The sequence below is a fragment of the Pan troglodytes genome, chromosome 5, assembly GCF_028858775.2.
Source record: "Pan troglodytes isolate AG18354 chromosome 5, NHGRI_mPanTro3-v2.0_pri, whole genome shotgun sequence".
NCBI classification, from domain to species: Eukaryota; Metazoa; Chordata; class Mammalia; order Primates; family Hominidae; genus Pan; species Pan troglodytes.
In genome coordinates this window covers 23,236,591-23,258,126 of record NC_072403.2, presented here as the reverse complement: position 1 = coordinate 23,258,126, position 21,536 = coordinate 23,236,591, and the positions used below count along the sequence as shown (strand labels likewise).

At 42.0% G+C, this 21,536-nt stretch overlaps 1 protein-coding gene across 2 annotated transcripts; it reads right to left on the bottom strand.

The window, feature by feature from the left end:
* Positions 1 to 2,150: 2,150 nt before the first annotated feature.
* Positions 2,151 to 14,679, bottom strand: RBM24 (RNA binding motif protein 24). Of its 2 annotated transcripts, none has more exons than XM_001175216.8 (4): positions 14,285 to 14,679; positions 13,108 to 13,231; positions 11,325 to 11,379; positions 2,151 to 4,277 (listed from the first exon to the last, which is right to left on the bottom strand). In XM_001175216.8, exons 1-4 carry the CDS (start codon positions 14,450 to 14,452, stop codon positions 3,914 to 3,916), a joined length of 711 nt encoding a protein of 236 aa, XP_001175216.2. In that variant the 5' UTR covers positions 14,453 to 14,679; the 3' UTR covers positions 2,151 to 3,913. The 2 variants fall into 2 exon arrangements, with proteins under 2 accessions (XP_001175216.2, XP_003311078.1); XM_003311030.6 differs by lacking the exon at positions 14,285 to 14,679 and adding an exon at positions 13,815 to 14,217.
* Between the last annotated feature and the right edge of the window lie 6,857 nt (positions 14,680 to 21,536).

The following is a 21,536-nucleotide window of genomic DNA, read 5'->3' as shown; positions in this document are numbered from 1 at the left end:
TGACCTATTTTTTATCAATAAATCAAAACTGCTTCATTTTAAAGTTCAGCAATAGACAGCTCATTGAGGACAAAAGTGACCTTCCATAAATCTGAAAAATTAAAGCACATCTTTTGGAATGAAATAACCATTGATGCATTGACTGAATTCAGTAGCTTAGAAATTATTTTAGTGGTCCTAGATAATACCTTGGGGTACAGTAATCTCTCTCCCTGGGGACAGGCTGGTAACTATTTTTCCTTGGAAAATTAAAGTTTAAGGTTGTTGATAGGTCTAAATAGGCTAACAGTTATGATATGGAATGGAAACTATTACATGGAATCTGTTATTACTGCTTTCTGTTGCTTATAATTATTGAAAACTAATGGAGTTCAAGAAAAGATGTCATGGATTTGGGAAATATCAGGACCAAGAAATCAATAAACAATCCATTCCAGGATGGGTGCAGTGGCTCACGCCTGTAATCCCAACACTTTGGGAGGCCAAGGCAGGCAGATCCCTGAGGTCAGGAGTTTGAGACCAGCCTGGCTAACATGGTGAAATCCTGTCTCTACTCAAAACACAAAAATTAGCCAGGCGTGCGTGGCAGGTGCCTGTAATCCCAGCTACTCGAGAGGCTGAGGCATGAGAATCACTTGAACCCGGGAGGCAGAGCTTGCAGTGAGCCGAGATCATGCTACTGCACTCCAGCTGGGGCAACAGAGTGAGACTCCATCTTAAAACAAACAAACCAAACCAAAAAAAAAAAAAAAACAAAACCCAAAAAAACCAACCCCAATCCACTCCATAATTAGCATAACATACACTTCTAGACTGTCAATATGACACTCATTTGATATTCTAACACATACCGTATTAGATATTACCACATCATTGTGGATATAAATTAAAACATCCCAATAGGTGACTTCCTCTGGTTAGCTACCACTATTGGGCCTTACAACAATTGCTACTATATATATATACATACACACACACACACCCATATATATATATATATTCTTTTTTTTGAGACAGAGTCTTGCTCTGTCGCCCAGGCTGGAGTGCAGTGGTATGATCTCCGCTCACTGCACCTCCACCTCCTGGGTTCAAGCAATTCTCCTACCCGATTCTCCTGCCCCAGCCTCCTGAGCAGCTGGGACTACAGGCGCGTGCTACCATGCCCGGCTAATTTTTTATATTTTTAGTGGAGAAGGGGTTTCACTGTTAGCCAGGATGGTCTCAATCTCCCATGATCCGCCTGCCTTGGCCTCCCAAAGTGCTGGGATTACAGGTGTGAGCCACCGTGCCTGGCCACTACTACATATTTACTATGTATCTGGCTCTGTGGCAAGTAGTTGGTGTGCTTTTTAAATTTAATTATTTAAATAACCATGCGAGACAAGTATTATTATCACAATATTATAGATGAGGAATGCATTAAAAAAGTGAATTACAGACCAGGTGCCGTGGCTCACACCTGTAATCCCAGCACTTTGGGAGGCTGAGGCGGGCAGATCATGAGGTCAGGAGATCTAGACCATCCTGGCTAACACGATGAAACCCCGTCTCTACTAAAAATACAAAAAATTAGCCAGGCGAGGTGGCGGGTGCCTGCAGTCCCAGCTACTCGGGAGGCTAAGGCAGGAGAATGGCGTGAACCTGGGAGGCGGAGCTTGCAGTGAGCCGAGATCGCGCCACTGCACTCCAGACTGGGCGACAGAGCAAGACTCTGTCTCAAAAAAAAAAAAAAAAAAAAAAAAGGTGAATTACAAAGAGCAATTGGCTTCACTAACATTGCTGAAAAGTGGGGAGTCCAGCTCAAACCTGAGTTTAGCTGACCCAAGCACCACTGGGCTGGTCCCACTTCTGACTAGTCCTCTCTACTACTGGCCCACGCCTTCCAAGCCATCTTTCAGCTAACCAGTTTTCAGTGATACGAAGTCCTTTAGGGCTCCCCTGGTGGGACAGGGGATGACCTATATCATTTGCTAAGTATAAGGTAGATATTCAGTTAGTGAAACTTACTTTAAAGGCACAAAACCAGGACATCCAAGAGAGTATTATGCTCACTGAAAATGTTACGTTATCAATCATGGCTATTGATTCAAGTTCAAAAGAGAAATCATTGACCTTTACTACAGAATTAGAAACAGCCAATGCAACAGAAGTTTTTAAAAATTATATTTAATACAAGTGAATAGATTAGAAGATCTGAAATGTTATAAAGCAATATACACAACGAATAAATAATTTGCACAGGAGAGTCATGTCTACATTACATAACACTGTCTAGTATGGGAATACTTAAAGTAAATCCAGTGATAATGGAGAAAGTCCATAAAAATGCTAACCTGTCTTCCCTTGTATGAAATTGTTCAAGTATAAAAATCCAATACAGTGTAAAATAGTATTCAATTTAGTTTAAGAATAAAAATTGCAAGTATTGCAGTTTCAGAAGAAAAATGTAAAGCAGCATTTAAAAACTACATAAGAATAGTGTTAAACTAATGAATTACCAATAAATGAAATCTACACAGGCAAAATCAGAGGAGGAAGCATGAAACTAGCAATATATCTTGTTTAAAAAAAATCTAAAAACTAAACTAAAATGTGTTAATGTAAGAGTACTCTCTTATACAGTGCACATATGAATTTAAATAAATCCAAGTCAACATCTTTAGTTGAATAGGTTAATATTTAATACGCTACATCTAGACCTACTAAATAATTTATGCCATGAGATGAATACATAATTTTACAGTGTCACATCTAAAGTTCCTTTCTTTAGAGTGCAGCATAGTAAAACTTAAAAATAAATATCTTAAATAGCATTACTATTAAGGCACAGTATAAACCACATTATCATTAACCTTTGAAGAATTGTAATCTCAGTAACCTTGTTGTCTCATGTACTGTAGTCACTAATAAATAGTTTTAAATATGACTCTGAAATAGATACTAAAAAGTGTAAAATTACTTAAAAAGGGAAAAAAAATAAATGTCCTTAAGACAGTTCTGCAAACTTTGCCTGCCTTTATTCATAAGCCACGAGTCGACACAATAAATAGAAAGAGAAGGCTGTTGTAGTAAAAGCCTGATCCTATTTCAGAATCAGAATTGCTGACACCAGCAGATACAAGTTTCCCAAAATTGAAACAGGATGGGGAGAGGGATTAGAATGTGACAAGCTCATCAAACAAGCACAAGTGATGTGTTCTTTCCAGAACTGTGTGTGTTATTGATTGTCTGTACAGCTGTTGCACCCATTAATTCCACATCACTTGTTCCACAGTTCCACTCATCCACAGGACAGATGAGAAAATAGCTTTGGTGCCTGTCCACCATTTTACCCACTGCCACGCTCCTAGATTGACTGTTCGATGCCCATTTTTGAGATAGTAAGAACAGGACCTTCCGACTTGAAAAAAGTTCTATAGGCCTTAAGTGACTGCTAAAAATGACAATCAGTGCTTTCGCCATTTTGTTTGTAAAAAATCTGCTTTTAAATGTAATTCAAGCTACATATTGCTCGCTCTGTATTCCCTGGTTCAACTAGATTCAAACAGCATTTTCTAACTTGTAAAAGGCAGTTTGCTTCCCTGATACTATAAAAAGAGCAAAAATAAAAATCCCGTTACAAAAGTGAAGTTCCGTTGTTACTCCTGGCGTCATTTCGTAGTGGCCTTTCATTTACTCAGGCTCTTTGGGATTGATTTCCAAAATTGTGCCCATTCCCCTCATTCTTACCTCTTTCTCATCTAGAACACTACCTGGAGTATAAAAAAAATAATAACTCTGCTTCACAATAGCATGGCTGTTTTTTTTTTTTTTTTAAAGCTGTTAAGTCAATGTTAACTCTCTTATTAGCTACTAAAAATTGGAAAATTGGGAGGGAAAGAGAAAACAATTCAACTTTGATCAGATGGCTGGTCTATTGCATTCGGTCTGTCTGCAGCTGCTGAGGCTGGTACTGGCCAAATGCTGCAGCGGCAGCAGCTGCTGCAGCGGCGGCGGCAGCTGTCCCAGGTGCCGCTGCGGTGATTGGCTGCTGGACTGCGTAGCCATAGCCCCCAGCAGTAACATATCCTGCAGCAGCTGGAGAGGCTGCATAGGGGTACTGGTCATAGGCAGCAGCGGCGGCGGCAGCAGCAGCAGCTGCTGAGTATTGTGCGTATGCAGCTCCAGTGTAATCAATGTAAGGGGTGGTGGAGGCGGCAGCTGCTGTCGGCTGGACATGTGGAATGACCACTCCCGGCTGCACAAAAGCCTGCGGATAGACATAGTGGGCAGGTATCCTGTTGAGAAATGGAAAACAAAGTCAGGCGGTAGTCACCTCCTAACTGTGGCATGTTGTTCAAAGATAAAACAAACTCAAATTTAGTGGTTATTATGAGCATAGGGTTGCCACAATATCTACTTTCTAGTGGTCCACTGAGAATACTCAGGCAGTAGCCAAAGTCACAGAGTGCCCCCAGAAGAACTGGACCCCAAAAATATGATGACACCCTCCCTGCTAGAATTGTCACGTATGATTATTTGAAGCTGTTAGGTACAGTTTATCAAGAGTTTGGAAAATAAATCAAGATTCATGAGGGCTACACACATAAGAGATATTTAACAAGTGCTCAGTTGATGAAGACTTTGGAAAATTTTGTAATGAGTTCATAAAATAAGAATGTTTAATTAAGAAAATAGAAAAATTCTTAGCCAAGAATATAGGACTCAAAAGGTAGTCCATAATTATTCACTTCTGTGGGGTGATCACCAGTTTGTCGAAATTAACATAAACGTTAACAAAATCCGTATGTTTATTATCATGGCAACCCTACTTGAAATTGCTATGCAGACTCAGCACACATTAATCTCTCTGCAACCTCAGTCACCCTTATTAAAAATAATAATTAAAAAAGGAAGCAGGCGACAAAATAAAAAAAGGAGTTTAAAAGTTCACAAGTGTGGTAAACACAGCAGAATCACACTTCTCAAACGAACTGTAGTGCAGCTCACTCTGTCACAAGAGGCTGTCGTGGGAAGCTACAAAAATGCTATTAACATTCATGGCAGTGATTCCCAAAGAGATGTGCAGCACACTTATTTTCTTTCTTTCTCTTTTTTTTCCCCCATAAAATTCATAAGGACACAACGGTCAACCAAACCTGTTTGACTATCAGGCACCTGAGGGTCAGCCAGCTTGTTTATCTCTATGCAAGACAGACAGAAGGGGTTTTGGGGAAATGATGAGGTTGAGGGAAAAGGCAGGACAGGGAAGTACAACTAAATATTTCTAAAATTAATAGAAATTTAAAAGGTTTACATAACAAGGAAACTTTTTTTGCACATCTACTAACTCTCATTTCATCCTCCAAATTAGCAGAAATACGTTAGTGTTATGTTTGAAATCTGCCCTATTCGTTGATATTTTGTACAAATCATATCAATTGTATAATCATGTGTTATCCTGCAAAAGTTCAAGAAAGTCAAACAAAACCAAGTATCTTTTAAAATTATACATTCACAGATAATACAAGACAGACTCCAATGACGTTACTTAAAAGTTAATGTGGTTAAAAAAATAAATCACAAGAGGTATTTAAACAAAAATTCCATGCATCTCCATTCTCACTCTTGCAATTTATTACTGCCCATCTGAAACACTACCATGAATATCTGATTTATCTTCTTCTTTAAAATAATCTCCATTAAAGCCCCCTATATTTATATCTAAAAACATGACACTATAATGCTATGTGGTTGTTGGCAAAGCCAACTTATAAGAAGTACAAGGACAAGTAACAATCTTCCAATTTCAAAGAACTCAAAACAGAGAACAGCACATGTAGATTTTTCAGAAACATAGATTTTGCTTTGCCTTTTCAGAGTTTTACTGAAAGCACTCATTAACGAACATCCATGGAAAAGATGAATTTATCTCAGAGGGTAGTGGACTTTGGCCCCAATGATAAAAATACACTCAATTTTACCAGACTTGTAGATGTTTCCCAGTGCCAGGAGAAACGACGTCATCAAGTGTTTCTGAGGACACTCAGAGATGTTCTTAACTGCTTGTCAGAAACCAGGCGCGTGGTCATGCACACACTCAGAACTTTGCTGCAGGTCAGGTGACTGGCTCACTCGCAACAACAGGTGTGGCTTTATGAAACACTGTCCCCGGCGGCTGCCGTGTCTACAACGTGTAGACACCGCTAAGAGAGCCTACTCTTATGCCAGTTTACATGTGGTGATGGACAGCAGGGGCTGCAGCCGGGCTATTTTTGATCCTGTCATGCGACAAGGGTTTCCAGCGGGTAAAATGTCTTTATAAGGCCAAAGTAAAACATCTATCAGCTGCAAAGGCCAGCCAGTGCGGATCTCACTGACACCGAAACCTTAACCCCTTGTACTCTCAAAGTTCCAAGAACAACACTGTGGGTGCTAGGTTGGTATCTCTGAATTAAGGTGTTAAGTGAAAATGTTTATCCTACAAAAAGGCAGGAGAAAGTGTTGTGAAGAACGCATTAAAAGACAGGCAAGGTTGCTCAGGGGGCTTTAGCTCTGTGTTTACTTTGCATTAGGAAATAGTTTTGATTTCACAATGTCAAACAATGAGAATATAAAGAAAGTTCACTGGATTATCAGACTCCTACATGAAGTTTGGCAAGGGTTAAAGAGACGTCTGGAAGGCAAATGAAAACCTACAACATTTTAAGGCTTAGAGGGAAAAGGAGAACCCAAAAGACCTCGGAGAGCCTAAAATATCCTGGGTCAGGAAGGAAGGCAGAATTGGACTGAAGGTTCAAGTGGCACTTTGGAATGAAATCCTGAATTAGGAGTTCTTTTTAACAGTCTGAGACCCATTAAGGTGATCTGGGAACCTCCCTCCTATTAGACATTTACCAATGTCGTTTCCTTAACCATAAAATGTGCATGCCTAGCAGTTACAAAAAGCACAAGTGCAAAGAAGATACTTTTGGTAATTTTCAAAGAAAATTTACTACATTTTCCTTTTCTTCCCATCTCTTCAGGTTCCACTGACATCTCTATGTGACTTTTAAAGCAACATCCTAACTGGTTTTGAAGCAATATCCTAATTGCTTTCTTTTTCCAATCTATCTCACAGCAACTGATGACAAAGACTCCATCTCATTCATTTGCTCAAAGTAATCCTTGGCCCCTAAAAAACCAAACTCAGTGCAAATTTCTTAAGCCTTGGCATTCTAGGCCAAAACATCCAGACTGCCCCTGGCTCCAAAACACCTTTCTAGTATTTCCTTCCACCTTTCCTCGAACCCAGGTCAACTGGGCTCCTTTATGTTTCCTGGACAAGCTTCACATTCCCAGATTCTTGCCCTTTATTCATGTCATTCATCCCTCACCCAGATGCTAATCCTCACACTGTCTCTACCTGCTGAAATCCAAATCCCACTCACCCTAGCTCTAGCACTCACTACGTGTAGAGGTTTCAGAAATTTGCTTTATCTTTTAGTCTTATGTTTTTCTTTTTTTATGCTATGTTGTCTTAACATAGCCTCCTATTTTGCATATGTGAAATGGACTAATAATCTCACAACCCTGGATTGCTGTGCATTAAATAAAATTATCTGTGGAGAGAGTCTACAATGACAAATATAGTAGGCACTCAATAAAAGTGTTCCCTACCCTCCACCATTCTTTAAAACCTAGGTCAACTTCTACTTCCTTCACGAAGACTTCTGAATCCCACTCATTGTCCTGATGTTCGTCTCTCTTATCTGAAGCCACATGGACAGCCCTTCTTGGTGCTTATCGGCTTTCTTACTGGATTATGAGAGAATAGAGTTTTGTCTTTTGGGGCTACAGCTTGACAAAGAGAAAAGACTGCAGCTTCTGAGGTCAGGCAGACCATGATTCTGAATCTAGAATCAGACTCTAACACTTAGCAGTCCTGTGATCAGGGGGAAGTTAATTAACCTCTCTGTGTCTTAGTTTTGGAAAAGATATTAACAATGCCTTCAACAAACACTTACTGTGAGAATTAAATTATGTAATTTATGTAAATCCCTTATCATTACAATCCATATGGCAGATGTTTGGTTAGTGTTAGTTACAGTCCCTCCTGCCCTCCTTAGTGGACACTATAAAAACTAAGCACAGTGTTACCACACCCAGCATAAAACTGAGCACTTAAACGGGTACTGAGTCAATGTTTAAGTGTATGTTCAACCTCATCTAAACTAGCCCAGAAATTTGTTTTTTTTTTTTTTGAGATGGAGTCTCGCTCTGTCGCCCAGGCTGGAGTGCAGTGGCACAATCTCGGCTCACTGCAAGCTCCGCCTTCTGGGTTCACGCCGTTCTCCTGCCTCAGCCTCCCGAGTAGCTGGACTACAGGCGCCCGCCACCACGCCCAGCTAATTTTTTGTATTTTTATTAGAGATGGGGTTTCACTGTGTTAGCCAGGATGGTCTCGCCCTCTCAACCTCCTGACCTCATGATCCACCCACCTCGGCCTCCCAAAGTGCTGGGATTACAGGCATGAGCCACTGCACCTGGCCACTAGCCCAGAAATTTCTACTCACAGATCTGTAGCCTCCCCTTTCCAAGGTTTCAATAAGGAAATGCTTCTTTCAACCATAAACTATAAAATATTGTTCAGCAAGTTTATAAGTTTTTCTACATCTGCCCACTGTGCTACATCAGAAATTCCTTTTAGGCCAAGGTTTTGTCTACAGAGGCCCAAAGTAACCTGGGGGCCATGTAAGGACCACATTCAAAGGAACAGTTCAATTACTAGAATTTCAAGTAAGTCAAATCAAATTTGAAATTCTCAAGTTTCTTTCCAGGCCTAAAACAGGAACAGGTAGCATTCAAACAGAATTTAGGATGACCAGGTGTGATTTGTTAGGTACAGACTCTGAAATTAGAGCAGTGTTGAGAACCTCTTAAAAAAGAAAGAGAAAGCTCACTTGGTCCGCCTGGAATGCTATCTATTTCTAATAAGAATCTCAAGTTCAAACATTTTATGCACACACTAATAATCACCATCCTTTATAAAGACAGTTAATATTAGAAGAGGTGAAAAACAAAAGGTTGCTATCAAAACACACTTGCTTTCAAATTTCCATGACACATTTTACACTGGTGGTTTTAATTTTCCTTGTGTTACCTTCTTTCTTAAGAACTGATCTATAAGGACTTCCACAATCAGTCCAAATTCCTATGCCCAGCTCTCAAGACCCACCTTAGACAGTTTGGTTTCTCCACGCACTGAGTCTTCTCCTCTATGCCTCTGCTTCGGCTCACTCCATCCTATACTCTCCAGACATATCCAGTCTTCCTTTTACCTGCCTAAGACATACCCAGTGGTGCAAGTCTAGTGCCAGTCTACCTGCCACGCACACCACAGCCTTATTCAACTCCTCCACTTCATCTATTTTCTTGCTACTCTCAATTCCTTTTGTACTTGAAACAATACCAAGTCATTTAGCAATTAGTAATTCTTGACTGGTTTTTGCATGACTTTTGCTTCCCAAACTAATGTGCAATTCCCTCGTTTTGCATCACCCACTGGCACAGTGAAAAAATAAACACATGCAACTACCTGTTGATTGATTCAATTTTATAACTGTTTCAAGATTATTAGTGTGAGCTCACCACTAAGCTCACATCACACCTTCAGATATATGCTCTCCTCCCTAATCCCACCTTAAACAGTTAAGTCTAAATGAATTACCCACAGAAATAGCTGAATCCATCAACCCACCATTTGTTTTCAGTATCTGGGTTGGCTTGGATGGGGATTTGCTAAGTAGCTATGGATATAGGAAGGCCCTTTCTGATCATATTGAACAGAAGACTCTTCCACAGCTAAAAAAAAAAAAAAAGAAAAAAAAATAGTAATGGTTGGCAATAACAGTGAGGTACCGATATGTTAGAGTTGTAAGGAGGTGGTCATGGGAAATATAACTTTACTCTTCCAAGTCAAGTTATTATTACTTTCTTTTTAAAATCTATTCTTAGAGATACATACGGTAGACATCTATCTATGTAGACAGATTCCAGCCTTCCAGGTTACACAGGTAGATGTTTTAGGTCCTAAGCTAGAGGAGAAATTATTATTGAGGATAAAACACTCTTTCAACAACATGAACATTTAAAAAGAAAATTTAAGTATCCTGCGTTAGAGTTACAGGCATGTTGATCAGGTAGAACAGAGCCAAAACAGAATCTAGTGTCCAGGATAAATTGAGGCGAGGGGTGATCTCCCACCCATATAACCTCTGAAAGGAAGAGAAATGAGGACCTTGGAACAGGAAAACTGGTAATCACAAGACCCAAAGACAACACAAATATGAACAGGTGTTCACCTGAGTTAGATCTGAAAGGTGAAAGTTAGTGCGACGCTACTCAAAAATACTGGCTTGTGTTAATAAAATCTGATGAGAGTTGTTGAACCTTTAAATGAGATGGCCTAAAAGTGGATACACATTGCAAAAGAAAGAACCCCATTCCCAGAAAATTTCCCATAAAACAGAAACTTAGGACATGCAAGCAATGAATCTGTATTCTGACAAAGAGAAATCACACAATTTAGCACTCACTACAAAAATGTGGTTAAATGGAAGTCACAGGCTACAGCTTAAAAGCAAGAAAAAAAAAAGGCCCTTTGCTTCCCATGGCAAAGTCAAAAGTCAACACCCCTCAACACCACCACCAAAACCAAAACGCAAAGAGCCCCTTCCCCGAGGAAAAGAAAACACTTTCACTACAGCTCTTTTCAATTAAGTAAAAAGCACACAGTTTAGCTATCAACACCACTTCATTACTGTAATAAATAAAATAAAGCACACGAAGGGCTATTGACTATTGTGAAAAATAAAAACAACACCACCAACATCCATGCATCGTTAATCACCATCTGAGCTTGTGTGTCTGAGTCTACTGGTTACAGAGTTTAATTCCAAACAGAACTATTCCACCTCTTATCATGGTATCCTTCTGATCAGTTAGCTTAACTGTATACGAGCCCTGTCAGGTTAGAAAGAGATAAATAAAATTGAGTCAAGTCGAACAGTAGTAATGGTGATGGGACACAATCGTCTTGTACACAAGTCATACCTGGTATTTTTGTTTTGTTTTGCTAATCATAAGCTCAAAATTTGTCTCGTTTGGAGGCTGCATACTTGGTCAGATAACTTGACTCATCTAAAAATATTTATAGTATCAGCATTAAAAATGCACAAATATATATAAAATTGTATAACCAGGACCATTCTGTGACATCATGATCTTATCTGTATATAACAAAGAGGCACGTTAACAAATGATAGTCATACTGAAACTTAAGAAAGCCTGATTAATCAACTTACCCGAAAGGTCTTTGTATAAGGGCTGGATGAAGTTGTTGAACACCAAAGGCAAAACCTAACAACAAAATATACCACATTCTTTATTTGTGCATGGTTAGGCATTTATTATTCCTACATGTAAAATGCAATCACAACTTTCACTTATAAAAGATAAACATTCTTTTGCCACTTTAAAGAAACTATATGTATGTATATTTTTTAAAGTCAGTTTTATAAATGCTATCGTTGATTCAAAATAAAGGTTTTAACAGGGAAAAGGTGAAAACTTTAAAAAAATCTGCAAATTTTAGTTGACAGACACAGAATCAGACCTTGGGAAAATGTTCATGAAATAAAATTAAGTACAGCAGGATTTGACAATGAAGTTACATCTCAAATATTCTCACAGTTTTGAACCAGAATCTATGAAAAGTCTTTGTAATTTGGAATGTTCTGGGATGCTTCAGACAATGCTTTGGAAGATTATGGGTTTTACACTTTCCAGTATTAAAAATTCACAAAAAAAACGTTTTTTTTCTGGATACTACATACCCACAATGTATTAGACAAATTTTTTTAATGCCCATGAATATTTGCACAAACACTCATTTTCCTGACAACCTAGTTTCCTTTTAAACCCGTTTGGATGGAAGTGTCAACCTCTTCCCAAAATTTCAGATGGAGAGGCTTAGGAGTGAAGAGTATATGATTTAATCAAACTTTACAAGTAAAGTTGCCTGACCAAAGAAAATATTATATTTGCTTAAAAATCAACTCTCAACTATTTGTGCTAATGCAAAGGGCAGTGTTGTAAATAATCCAAGAGGTATTGTTTTCCCATAGACAAAAAGCTGCTCCCTTTTGGCAACTAATAGCTACATGACTTAAGTAAAATATTTCTCATCTCTAAGCATCAGTTTCTTTGTCTGTAGCATAGGGTTCTTGAGTAGGTGCAATTTCTATTTTCTTTGATTGCTAATACTCTGTGATTTTATGTTGAAGGTTTACCATTTTGGGCCAGGCGCGGTGGCTCACGCCTGTAATCCCAGCACTTTGGGAGGCCAAGGCGGGTGGATCACCTGAGGTCAGGAGTTCAAGACCAGCTTGACCAACACAGTGAAACCCCGTCTCTACTAAAAATACAAAATTAGCTGGGTGTGGTGACACATTCCTGTAATCCCAGCTACTTGGGAGGCTGAGGCAGGAGAATCACTTGAACCCAGGAGGCGGAGGTTGCAGTGAGCCTAGATCACGCCATTGCACTCCAGCCTGGGCAACAAGAACGAAACTCCACCTCAAAAAAAAAACAAAACCTTTACCATTTGGACATCGCCCCTACCCCTTAATGCTTCCCTTGGGTCTGTGTTCAAGTCAGATTGCCTGCTCTGAGCACAGTGCAACTGGTGCTAAAAGGAGAGACACCACTAAGTAGGGAAGTATATTAGCTGAAGTCGACAAATTTGGCCTATATAATCCACATGTGAATTATCTACAGGTGGCTAAAAATTGGAAAATTGAGAGCAGACTACAAATGTATGCCACATAGGAAACAGGTGAGACATAACTAACTCTTCTTCCTGCACGACCCCCAAGATCCATTTTTGCACACAGGTACATTTCAAGCCTTGAGAGGAGTATTTACAACTCTCATTTATGTTTAATGCCTTGGTAGAATAACAAGCCATGGTTCAAGTTTACTAAACACATCTACAGAAAGAGACAATGTCTTCTAAATTAGAGAATCATCCCACCCATAAATGAGGGGTTCTTGGAGAGGGGGGTAGGGGAGACAGACATTTCTCACCTGGTTGCATGATCCTTGGTTTTGCTCCTAAGTATGCCAGGTTCACGTTGGCCTTTCTGCCATCAATGATGGGATTGGGATCCTTGCAGGCCCTTTCGGCAGCAGCCCGGTCAGCCATGGTGACCTTAGCAACAGACACACACAGAGATACATACATAACCTCTAAATTAACCCCTGAAGGAAATCAAGAATCACAATGGAGAAGTCATTCATGAGAAAACTGAGATCAAACTTTCTTTCTATTCTTTGCTTCTTTTGGCTGGACCCTCCTCCTTGATCTCCCATTTTTAACAGGCGGGCGGGGGCGTGGGGGGGGGGCGGGTAGATGAAGGAAAAAAGAAAGAAACCCTCTAACCCTGCCTCCCCCAACCCCACCGCCGAAATCTTAAGGGTGTTAGTAGGGCCTAGCTGAGATTTGGAAGCCTAAATTCTTGGAACTCTAGATCCTCCTTCCCCCGAATCCCCCGCCCCCCAGGTCCCTACTCAGCCTCAGAGGCACCGTTTGCTTTAAAGAAAGTCCAGCCTTACATCCGCCCAACGCTCCCAACCTCGAAAACACTCCCCAACGACAATAGCTATTGTCCTACTCTGGGGCTCCCTGCTCTTCGGCAGCTGAATTTGCACGCTTAAATCTCTAGGAAGGAAGCTTAATATGCTCTGTTTCAGTTCGGCAAAGAGCCCTAGGATCATGATTTAAAAGAACCTACCTTTGCAATTAAAAGGCGGGGGGATGACACAAGGGGAACAGCCCCAGACCTCGTGGGGTGTCCCCTCCCTGCCCCAGCCAAAACACCAGAACACACGCATTTTTACAAAGCAACAGCGCGCTTAACAACCGGCATCCAGCCCGGGAATGCAATTGTTCGGGGTTGCGGCCCCTCCCTCGCAACCCTCCGCACCCCAAATCCCGCCGTCATTACAGGTCTCTCCTTCCACCCCTGCTCTGCCCTGCCCGGCCCTCGACCTCGCACAGCGCTGGGTCTTCTCCGAACCCAGCGAGGCTGGCGTCGGCCCTCTCCCCTAGCAAAGTTTCAGTTCACCCCGGAGCGAAGGGGCAGCGCCGCTCTACCCGCGGGGCTCCTCACGGGTCACGCCGAGCCCCTCACTCCAAGCTCCCGATCCCCGGGGTCAGCCGCCACTCCGTCCCTCCCCCTCACCCCCAGTCCGTGCAACTTACAAATCCATAGCCCCGGGACTTGCCCGTCTGCCGGTCGGTGATGACCACCGCCTCCTCGATCTCGCCGAAGACCTCGAAGTACTTGCGCAGGCTGGCGTCGGTGGTGTGGTAGGGCAGCCCCCCGACGAAGATCTTGGTGTACGTCGTGTCCTTCTGGGTCGTGTGCATCTTCGCGCCCGCCCCGCGGCTCGGGCTCCGGCTCCGGCTGCGGCTGCGGCTCGGGCAGCGGCTGCGCCTCCTCCTCCGGCTCCGCGTCTCCCGCACCCTTTCGCGGCCGCCGGGGGCCAAGGGCGAGCCCGGGGGCGAGGGCGGCGGCGCGGCGGGGGCGAGCGGCCGGGGGCGGCCGAGAGCGCCGGGCGCGCGGCTTCCGAAGTCGCCAGCGGCCCTGGAGACTTGACTTCGCTCTCTCCTCCCGCCCCCCCTGCCGGTCACCGTACAAATTCTCCGGATCGTCTGGATTAGAATCGGGTTCTATAGAATGTGCAAGCGGTTTCCACTCACCCAGCGGGGAGGCAAAAAATGAAAAGAGAGGGTAGTCCTCAAGCGAAGAAGGGGGTGCTTTAGAGGTAGATTTTTCTTCCTTAGGAATCAGGTGCCTTGGGTGGGGTGTGGGGAGGGTCCGCGGGAAGAGCGTCCGAGCGCCGAAGCGGGCGGGGGGCGCGGCGGCGGGGCCAGGGGCGAGGAACTCCGCGCAGCTTCGGCTCTGGTCTGTCCCTCCCGCCGTGGGATCTGGAAGACGAGTGCCGAGGACGGCTCTCCACCTCTCTGCTCCCTTCCCCCGCGGGCCGGGGGTCGACGCCCGGCTGGGGAGGGGGGCGGGCCGGACGCCTGCGATTGGCCGCGGCAGCACCTGGGGCGCCGGGCGCCGCCGCCCCCCAGCTGTTGGGAACAGCTGCTTCTCTCCCCGCGCGGCGCGGCGCTGGGGCTCGGGGCTCCCGCTCTGTAGCCGGCGATGGGGTAGGGCTGGAAACGCCTGTAGGCGGCCTGGCTCTCGGCGTCGCCTGCTCTAACCAGTCAAAGTCTTAGGGACCCGGCGCAGCACCAGCCGGGACCCAGGGTGCGGGGACTGTGCCCAAGGAGGAAGCTGCGTTGCTTTCCAGAGGGGACGACGCGAGCTTTTTGGGTTAGGCCTCGGTGACAGGGCCGGCGACCTGGACTGGCGAACTGGGGTCCCCAGAGACCTGGGGCGATTCGCTGAGAGGCCAATCCCCTCCCGGGCGCGGGGGGTCAAGGAGCTCGGCCGAACGAAACCCAAGCTGGACACCCTGGGGTCTGAAGAGTGAGAAGGAGGGCCCCAACTTTCTTTGGCCCCAAAAAGCCGGTGCGGGGGAGTATCAGAGAGGTAGAGCCAGAAGGAAAAGAAAGATCTAGCGCTTGGGTGTAGTTGGGAAAACCATTAGCTTTAATTGCTACCGCCCAGCCAAACCAAGTAACCGGAGATACCTATGTCCATCAGGCACCGCCTTCTATTTCAGAGGACCATAAGTTAGTACTTTAGCCCCCACAGTCACCAAATTTGTCTTTCCTCCCTAACTTAGTTATTCAGGAAGATTGGTACAGATGTCTTAGCATAAGTCGTTCTTGTTTTTTTTTTTTTCCCTAAACAAAGAATTAATCTATTTCTTTCTCTTTGAATTACAAGAATGTTTAGTGGCTTGACCTCATCTGTTTTTATCTGGATGTAAATGTAAAAGGTATAATTTTTGAAATCAACTTATTGCATAACCAGTGGTTTCTACCAGCAGACCTGAAAACATTTGTAGAACATAGGGCACTCCATATATATTTATTACTTTACATCAGCTTTTTGCAACTTCTTTTAATTGAGAATTCATTCAATTAGGCCTTAAAATCAATCAGTCATACTTGAGGTTTGGATGAAAATATTTAATGTGAGCAGAAGGTTTCATCCACCATTGTTGGTGCCCAATTGCCTTTTAAGTCCTTTCTACGCGAGTCTACAGTCCCTACATTAATCGCCCCTGAGCCGCACCATTTATTCCATTAAAACAATTCAATATGTTAACCATTAGAGAGGTGCATACTCTGTTTCTCTCCAGGACACCTTTGCAGTCAACCCAAGAGGGTGAGAAATGTTGCATTTGCAAAGGCTAATGGGAATGCAAATATTCTTGCGCAAAACATTAAATTCCGTTTTTCATCTTGCTGACTTCCTCATGAGGTTGACTTTTTGACGTCACTGGTTTCTTTAAGTTTGAACCCCCAGTGGGAGATATAGAGAAATCAGAAATCTATTAAAGTTAAAAACATTTTTTTCACCCAATTAAAAAAATAATAAAGAATTTTACAGACAGATGAGAGCCAGAAAGTGAAATTGTAAACACCCTCTCTTCATTGCTTAAGTTAAAGGGCAGGTTCAAAAACGACTCTCTGTGCTGGTATGATGAAAGATAATTTTTAAAAGTTAGAAAAACAAAGCAGGCGGGGAAAGAGAAGAGGCGTGTTTTTTAATATTCAACATCCATCTTGTGTCATTTAAGAATTACTGTACGTAGATGAGGCTCAGGCAAAACCCTTTTGTGAAGGGAAGCTGCTTAGAGAGAAGCCTTAGAAGGGCGCCTTTGGCTGTCTCGCCTTTCTTCCTACCTGGATTGGGAGCCCACCCTGGAGAGGACTGTGATAATATCAGGGAAGGAGGGTGTCTGGGAGTGTAGCCAGCAGCTAGGATGTTCACTAGGTAAAGTGGTGAGATCTACAAGGAAATTCTGATCCCGGGTTGGAATACTTGTGTCCTAGAACTCAGCTTCTGGAAATAAGACGCCTCCTTGTCATTGTCCCTCCCATCCCGTGCAACCCCTGACTGCAGTGTTTTTATTCTTTCAAGGGAACAGTAAATACTTGATCACTTTGCCTGAAACTTTGCTTGGACGGTCCCTAATTTTGAATTCCAGGGATAATTAAAACATTACTAATACACTGGTATTACGTGAGTCACTGAGAACAAAGGTTAAGAGGGATGGAGATTCCTTATTTTCCAAACGTATTTAAACGGAAGCCAGAATTCATACCCAGTTCATCTCAACAAACTTTCATCAAGACCCCCTTCCCTTCGCCGAGGCAAGCACAGTGGTAGGCATCATTGCTGCCCACTGTGGGTTTTGTTTTACATTTGCACCAAGGTGGACACAGTTAAAATGGCCAGATCCTCATTCTTGGTGGATTTACGAATCTGAGCCATCAAATCATGTAGCCTTGGGGCCATAAAATTTTTCTGAATTCAAGGTTTCAAGGTTAAGTACCGAATATTTCTGTACAATTACCCATTACAAATTCAGGTTTGAAAAACAATGCTTGGATAATCCTTTTGCTTTCTCAGCTGCTTTTGGCAGAGAATACTTGTATATTCACAGGCCTTGTGCAATATAATGTGTGCTTCTTTGGAAAGAAAGAACCATAAAATACTGTAAAAGTTATAAATAGGTTCCACAAGGTTGTCATCTCCAAATTAGTACATATGGATGGCCCTGAAGTTTTGGTTCCTACTCCATGGCAAGATCAATATTATTTTATTACTTACAGTAAATTATTGTCCACTTTGTTCAAAATCTTTATCTGACTATAAAGGCCAGAACCAAACTCACAAGTTTCACATTCATGTATAACTGTCTTCTCTTTTCCCCTTGCCTCTTAAATTAATCATGGAAATCAACTTCAGGCTCACAGCCTTTTAGAATAATTTTGAGAAAAGAGAGAAATATTTCATGAAGATTGAGAAGCACTCTTTTGGGCTTTGTACCCCAGAGATAATATTGCTTTGGACAATAAGCCACCTGAGAGCAGGGCGACACTCTTAGGTGTCACTGGATCTCCTGCTGGTTATTAAAACCCTTCAGAGGGTTCTACATATACTTGGCACTAAAGAAATATTTACTGAAAAAAATTGATGTTTTAAAGATGCCTACCTTCAAGCTTGATGGGAAGAAATGCATTCTTGATTAGAATTGACGACCTATAAAGTGGGAACTTTTTTTTTTTTTTTTGAGGCTGGGCACTTTTTTGTTTTTTTCTTTTTTAAACAAAAATATGGCTTCAGTGAAGTCTTTTGTTTTGGTTGTTTGGACATATTTTATCTTCTTTTGAGTATCTGTGTGAGCATTTTGATGTAAAACCAACAGGTTTTCTGGCCTTTTGAGAAATCCCGTCATCAGCCATATTTCTGTTTCTTTGGGTGGGTTGCTAATTCTCTCTTAGTAACAGATAACAAATGTGTGTGATAGGTTATGCTGCTATTTTAGTGTGCAGAAGAATTGGCAGTCAAAAACCTAGTCAGTTCAGCTCAGACTCACCTCTGGGGGAATTCTATTCATGTTGCATTAAACCACAGCTAAGCTGGTAAATAAAGTGAAATGCAAATTTGTGCCTGTTATTCAGTCATTAAAGTCATAATGTCTCTTTTACACTGAAAATACAAAAAACAGAAAGCAGAGCAGGATTATTTGAGGGACAGGCAAGGGCAAAAATCAAAGTGTCGAGGGACAAAAAAGTTCATTGCCAGTGTCACCGTGCCAGTAATTTCACCCTGCCTGTGTAGAAGTAGCTTTAAGTGTATGCACACTTTAATTTCTATTATGTAAACCCGAAAGGCAAGAAAGAGAATGCAAACATTTTAAACCCACCGTGTGCTTGTTCACATTTTAAACTCAGGGTGTCCTTTGGTTTTAAGTCTTTAAACAGTGAGCTTCTGAGCTGCCAAGTTATTTTTAGGGAACTGATGATACTCTCCAAATGTATTGAATGACCTCTCTCTGGATGACAGATACATTCTAATGCTGTTGCTTGTGGGCTGGGCAGAGGGCACCGGGTGATGGAAATAGTCCTGGATCTCAAGACAGGAGACCTAGAGTCTAGTCCAGGCAGTTATTAACCAGCCCCAAGACCTTGTTTGGTTTATTTCATTAAAAAGGACAAATGTGGTTAGAAAAAGTACTCATGATCTTATCCTAGAATGGAGGATACTAGCGTGACCCTTTATTTAAAGATGTCTATAGAGGGTGACCTCTGACTTCGAAGATGGCTTAATGTTAATATTTGAGTGTTGCTTATTAACTTTTTAATTTAAGCCATTTGAGATCATTTTGTAAGATTGATATTTTCCCTGATAACAAAGGAAAGGCATATTCATGATAGAAAATTATGAAAACATAAAGATATACAAGGAAGAAAATAAAAATTACCCACAATTCTTTCTACTCCTTAAAATAACTGTTGACATTTTAGAGTATCTAATTCCAGGCTTTTCTTATACATAAATATACACACGTAAGTGTTACAAAAGGAAAGTACAGCTTTTATCAGCTTTTTAAAAAAACTACTAGTATATATAGTGAATATTTTTCCTTGTTTTAAATTGTTTCTACAATTTGAATAGCATTTTAACATGTCATTGTCCCCAAGTTTATTTATGCAGTCTCTTTTTGTTGGATATTTATATTTTTCCAAGTTTTCGCAGTTATAAAGGGCTCTGAAATTAATACCTTTGCAGATATATATATATATATTTTTTTTTTTTTTTAAGACAGAAGTTTGCTCTTGTTGCCCAGGCTGGAGTGTAATGGTGCGATCTGGGCTCACTGCAACCTCCACCTCCTGGGTTCAAGCGATTCTCCTGCTTCAGCCTCCCTAGTAGTAGGGATTACAGGCCCCTGCCACCACGCCCAGCTAATTTTTGTATTTTTAGTAGAGACGGGGTTTCACCATGTTGGCCAGGCTGGTCTCAAACTCCTGATCTTAGGTGACCTGCCCGCCTCGGCCTCCCAAAGTGCTGGGATTACAGGCGTCAGCCACTGTGCCCGGCCAATAAATCTTTTTTTAAGAAACTTTTATTTTAGGTTCAGGGGTACATGTGCAGCTTTGTTATAGAGGTTAATTGCTTGTCATGGGTGTCTGGTGTACAGGTTATCACCAAGTAATAAGCACAGCACATGATAGGTAGTTTTTTGGTCCTCTCCCTCCTCCTAGGGAGAAATAGCCACACTGCTATCCACAGTGGTTGAACTAATTTATATTCCCACCACCGTCAGGTTGGCCCCAGTGTCTATTGTTCCCTCCTTTGTGTCCATGTGTACTCAGTGTTTAGCTCTCACTTATAAGTGAGAACATGCAGTATTTGGTTTTCTATTCCTGAGTTAATTCGTTTAGCATAATGGCTTCCAGCTCCACCCATGTCGCTGCAAAGGACATGATCTCATTCTTTTTTTATGACTGTGTAGTGTTCTATGGTGTATATGTACCACATTTTCTTTACCCAGTCTACTGGGCATTTAGGTTGATTCCGTGTCTTTGCTATTGTGAATATTGCTGCAGTGAACACATGTGTGCGTGTGTCTTTATGGTAGAATGATTTTTATTCTTCTGGGTATGTACCCAATAATGGGATTGTGGGGTCAAATGGTAGTTCTGTTTTAAGTTCTTTGAGAAATTGCCAGACTGCTTTCCACAATGGCTGAACTAATTTACATTCCCATCAGCAGTGTATAAGGGTTTCCTTTTCTCTGCAACCTTGTCAGCATCTGTCATTTTTTGACTTTTTAATCATAGCCATTCTGACTAGTGTAAGATGGTATCACATTGTGGTTTGGAATTGCATTTCTCTAATTAGTGATGTTGAGAGTTTTTTTTTCATATGCTTGTTGGCTGTGTGTATGTCTTCTGAAAAGTGTCTGTTCCTGTCCTTTGACCACTTTTTTTTTTTTTTTTGAGACGGATTCTTGCTCTGTAACCCAGACTGGAGAGCAGTGGCGTGATCTCGGCTCACTGCAACCTCCGTCTCCTGGGTTCCAGTGATTCTCCCACCTCAGCCTCCCGAGTAGCTGGGATTACAGGCACGTGCCACCATACCTGGCTAATTTTTTGTATTTTTAATAGAGACAGGGTTTTGCCATGTTGGCCAGGCTGGTCTGGTACTCCTGACTTCAAGTGATCCGCCCACCTCGGCCTCCCAAAGTGCAGGGACTAGAGGCGTGAGCTACCGCTCCCACCCCTTTGACCACTTTTTAATAGGGGGTTGTTTGACGTTTGCTTGTTAATTTGTTTAAGTTCCCTACAGATTCTGGATATTAGACTTTTGTTGGATGTATAGTTTGCAAAATTTTTCTCCCATTCTGTAGGTTATTTAATCCGTTGATAGTGTCTTTTGCTGTGCAGAAGCTCTTTAGTTTAACTAGATCCCATTTGTCAATTTTCGTTTTTGTTGTAATTGCTTTTGGCATCTTTGTTATGAAATCCTTGCCAG

Excerpts from the sequence above, each read along its gene's own strand:
- RBM24 (XM_001175216.8), bottom strand. The coding sequence starts at position 14,452 with ATGCACACGACCCAGAAGGACACGACGTACACCAAGATCTTCGTCGGG. Across the intron at positions 13,232-14,284 it reads AGTCCCGGGGCTATGGATTT|GTCACCATGGCTGACCGGGC; the intron begins GTAAGTTGCACG and ends TCTGTTGCTAAG. Across the intron at positions 4,278-11,324 it reads CTTATACAAAGACCTTTCGG|GATACCTGCCCACTATGTCT; the intron begins GTAAGTTGATTA and ends ATTTCTCAACAG.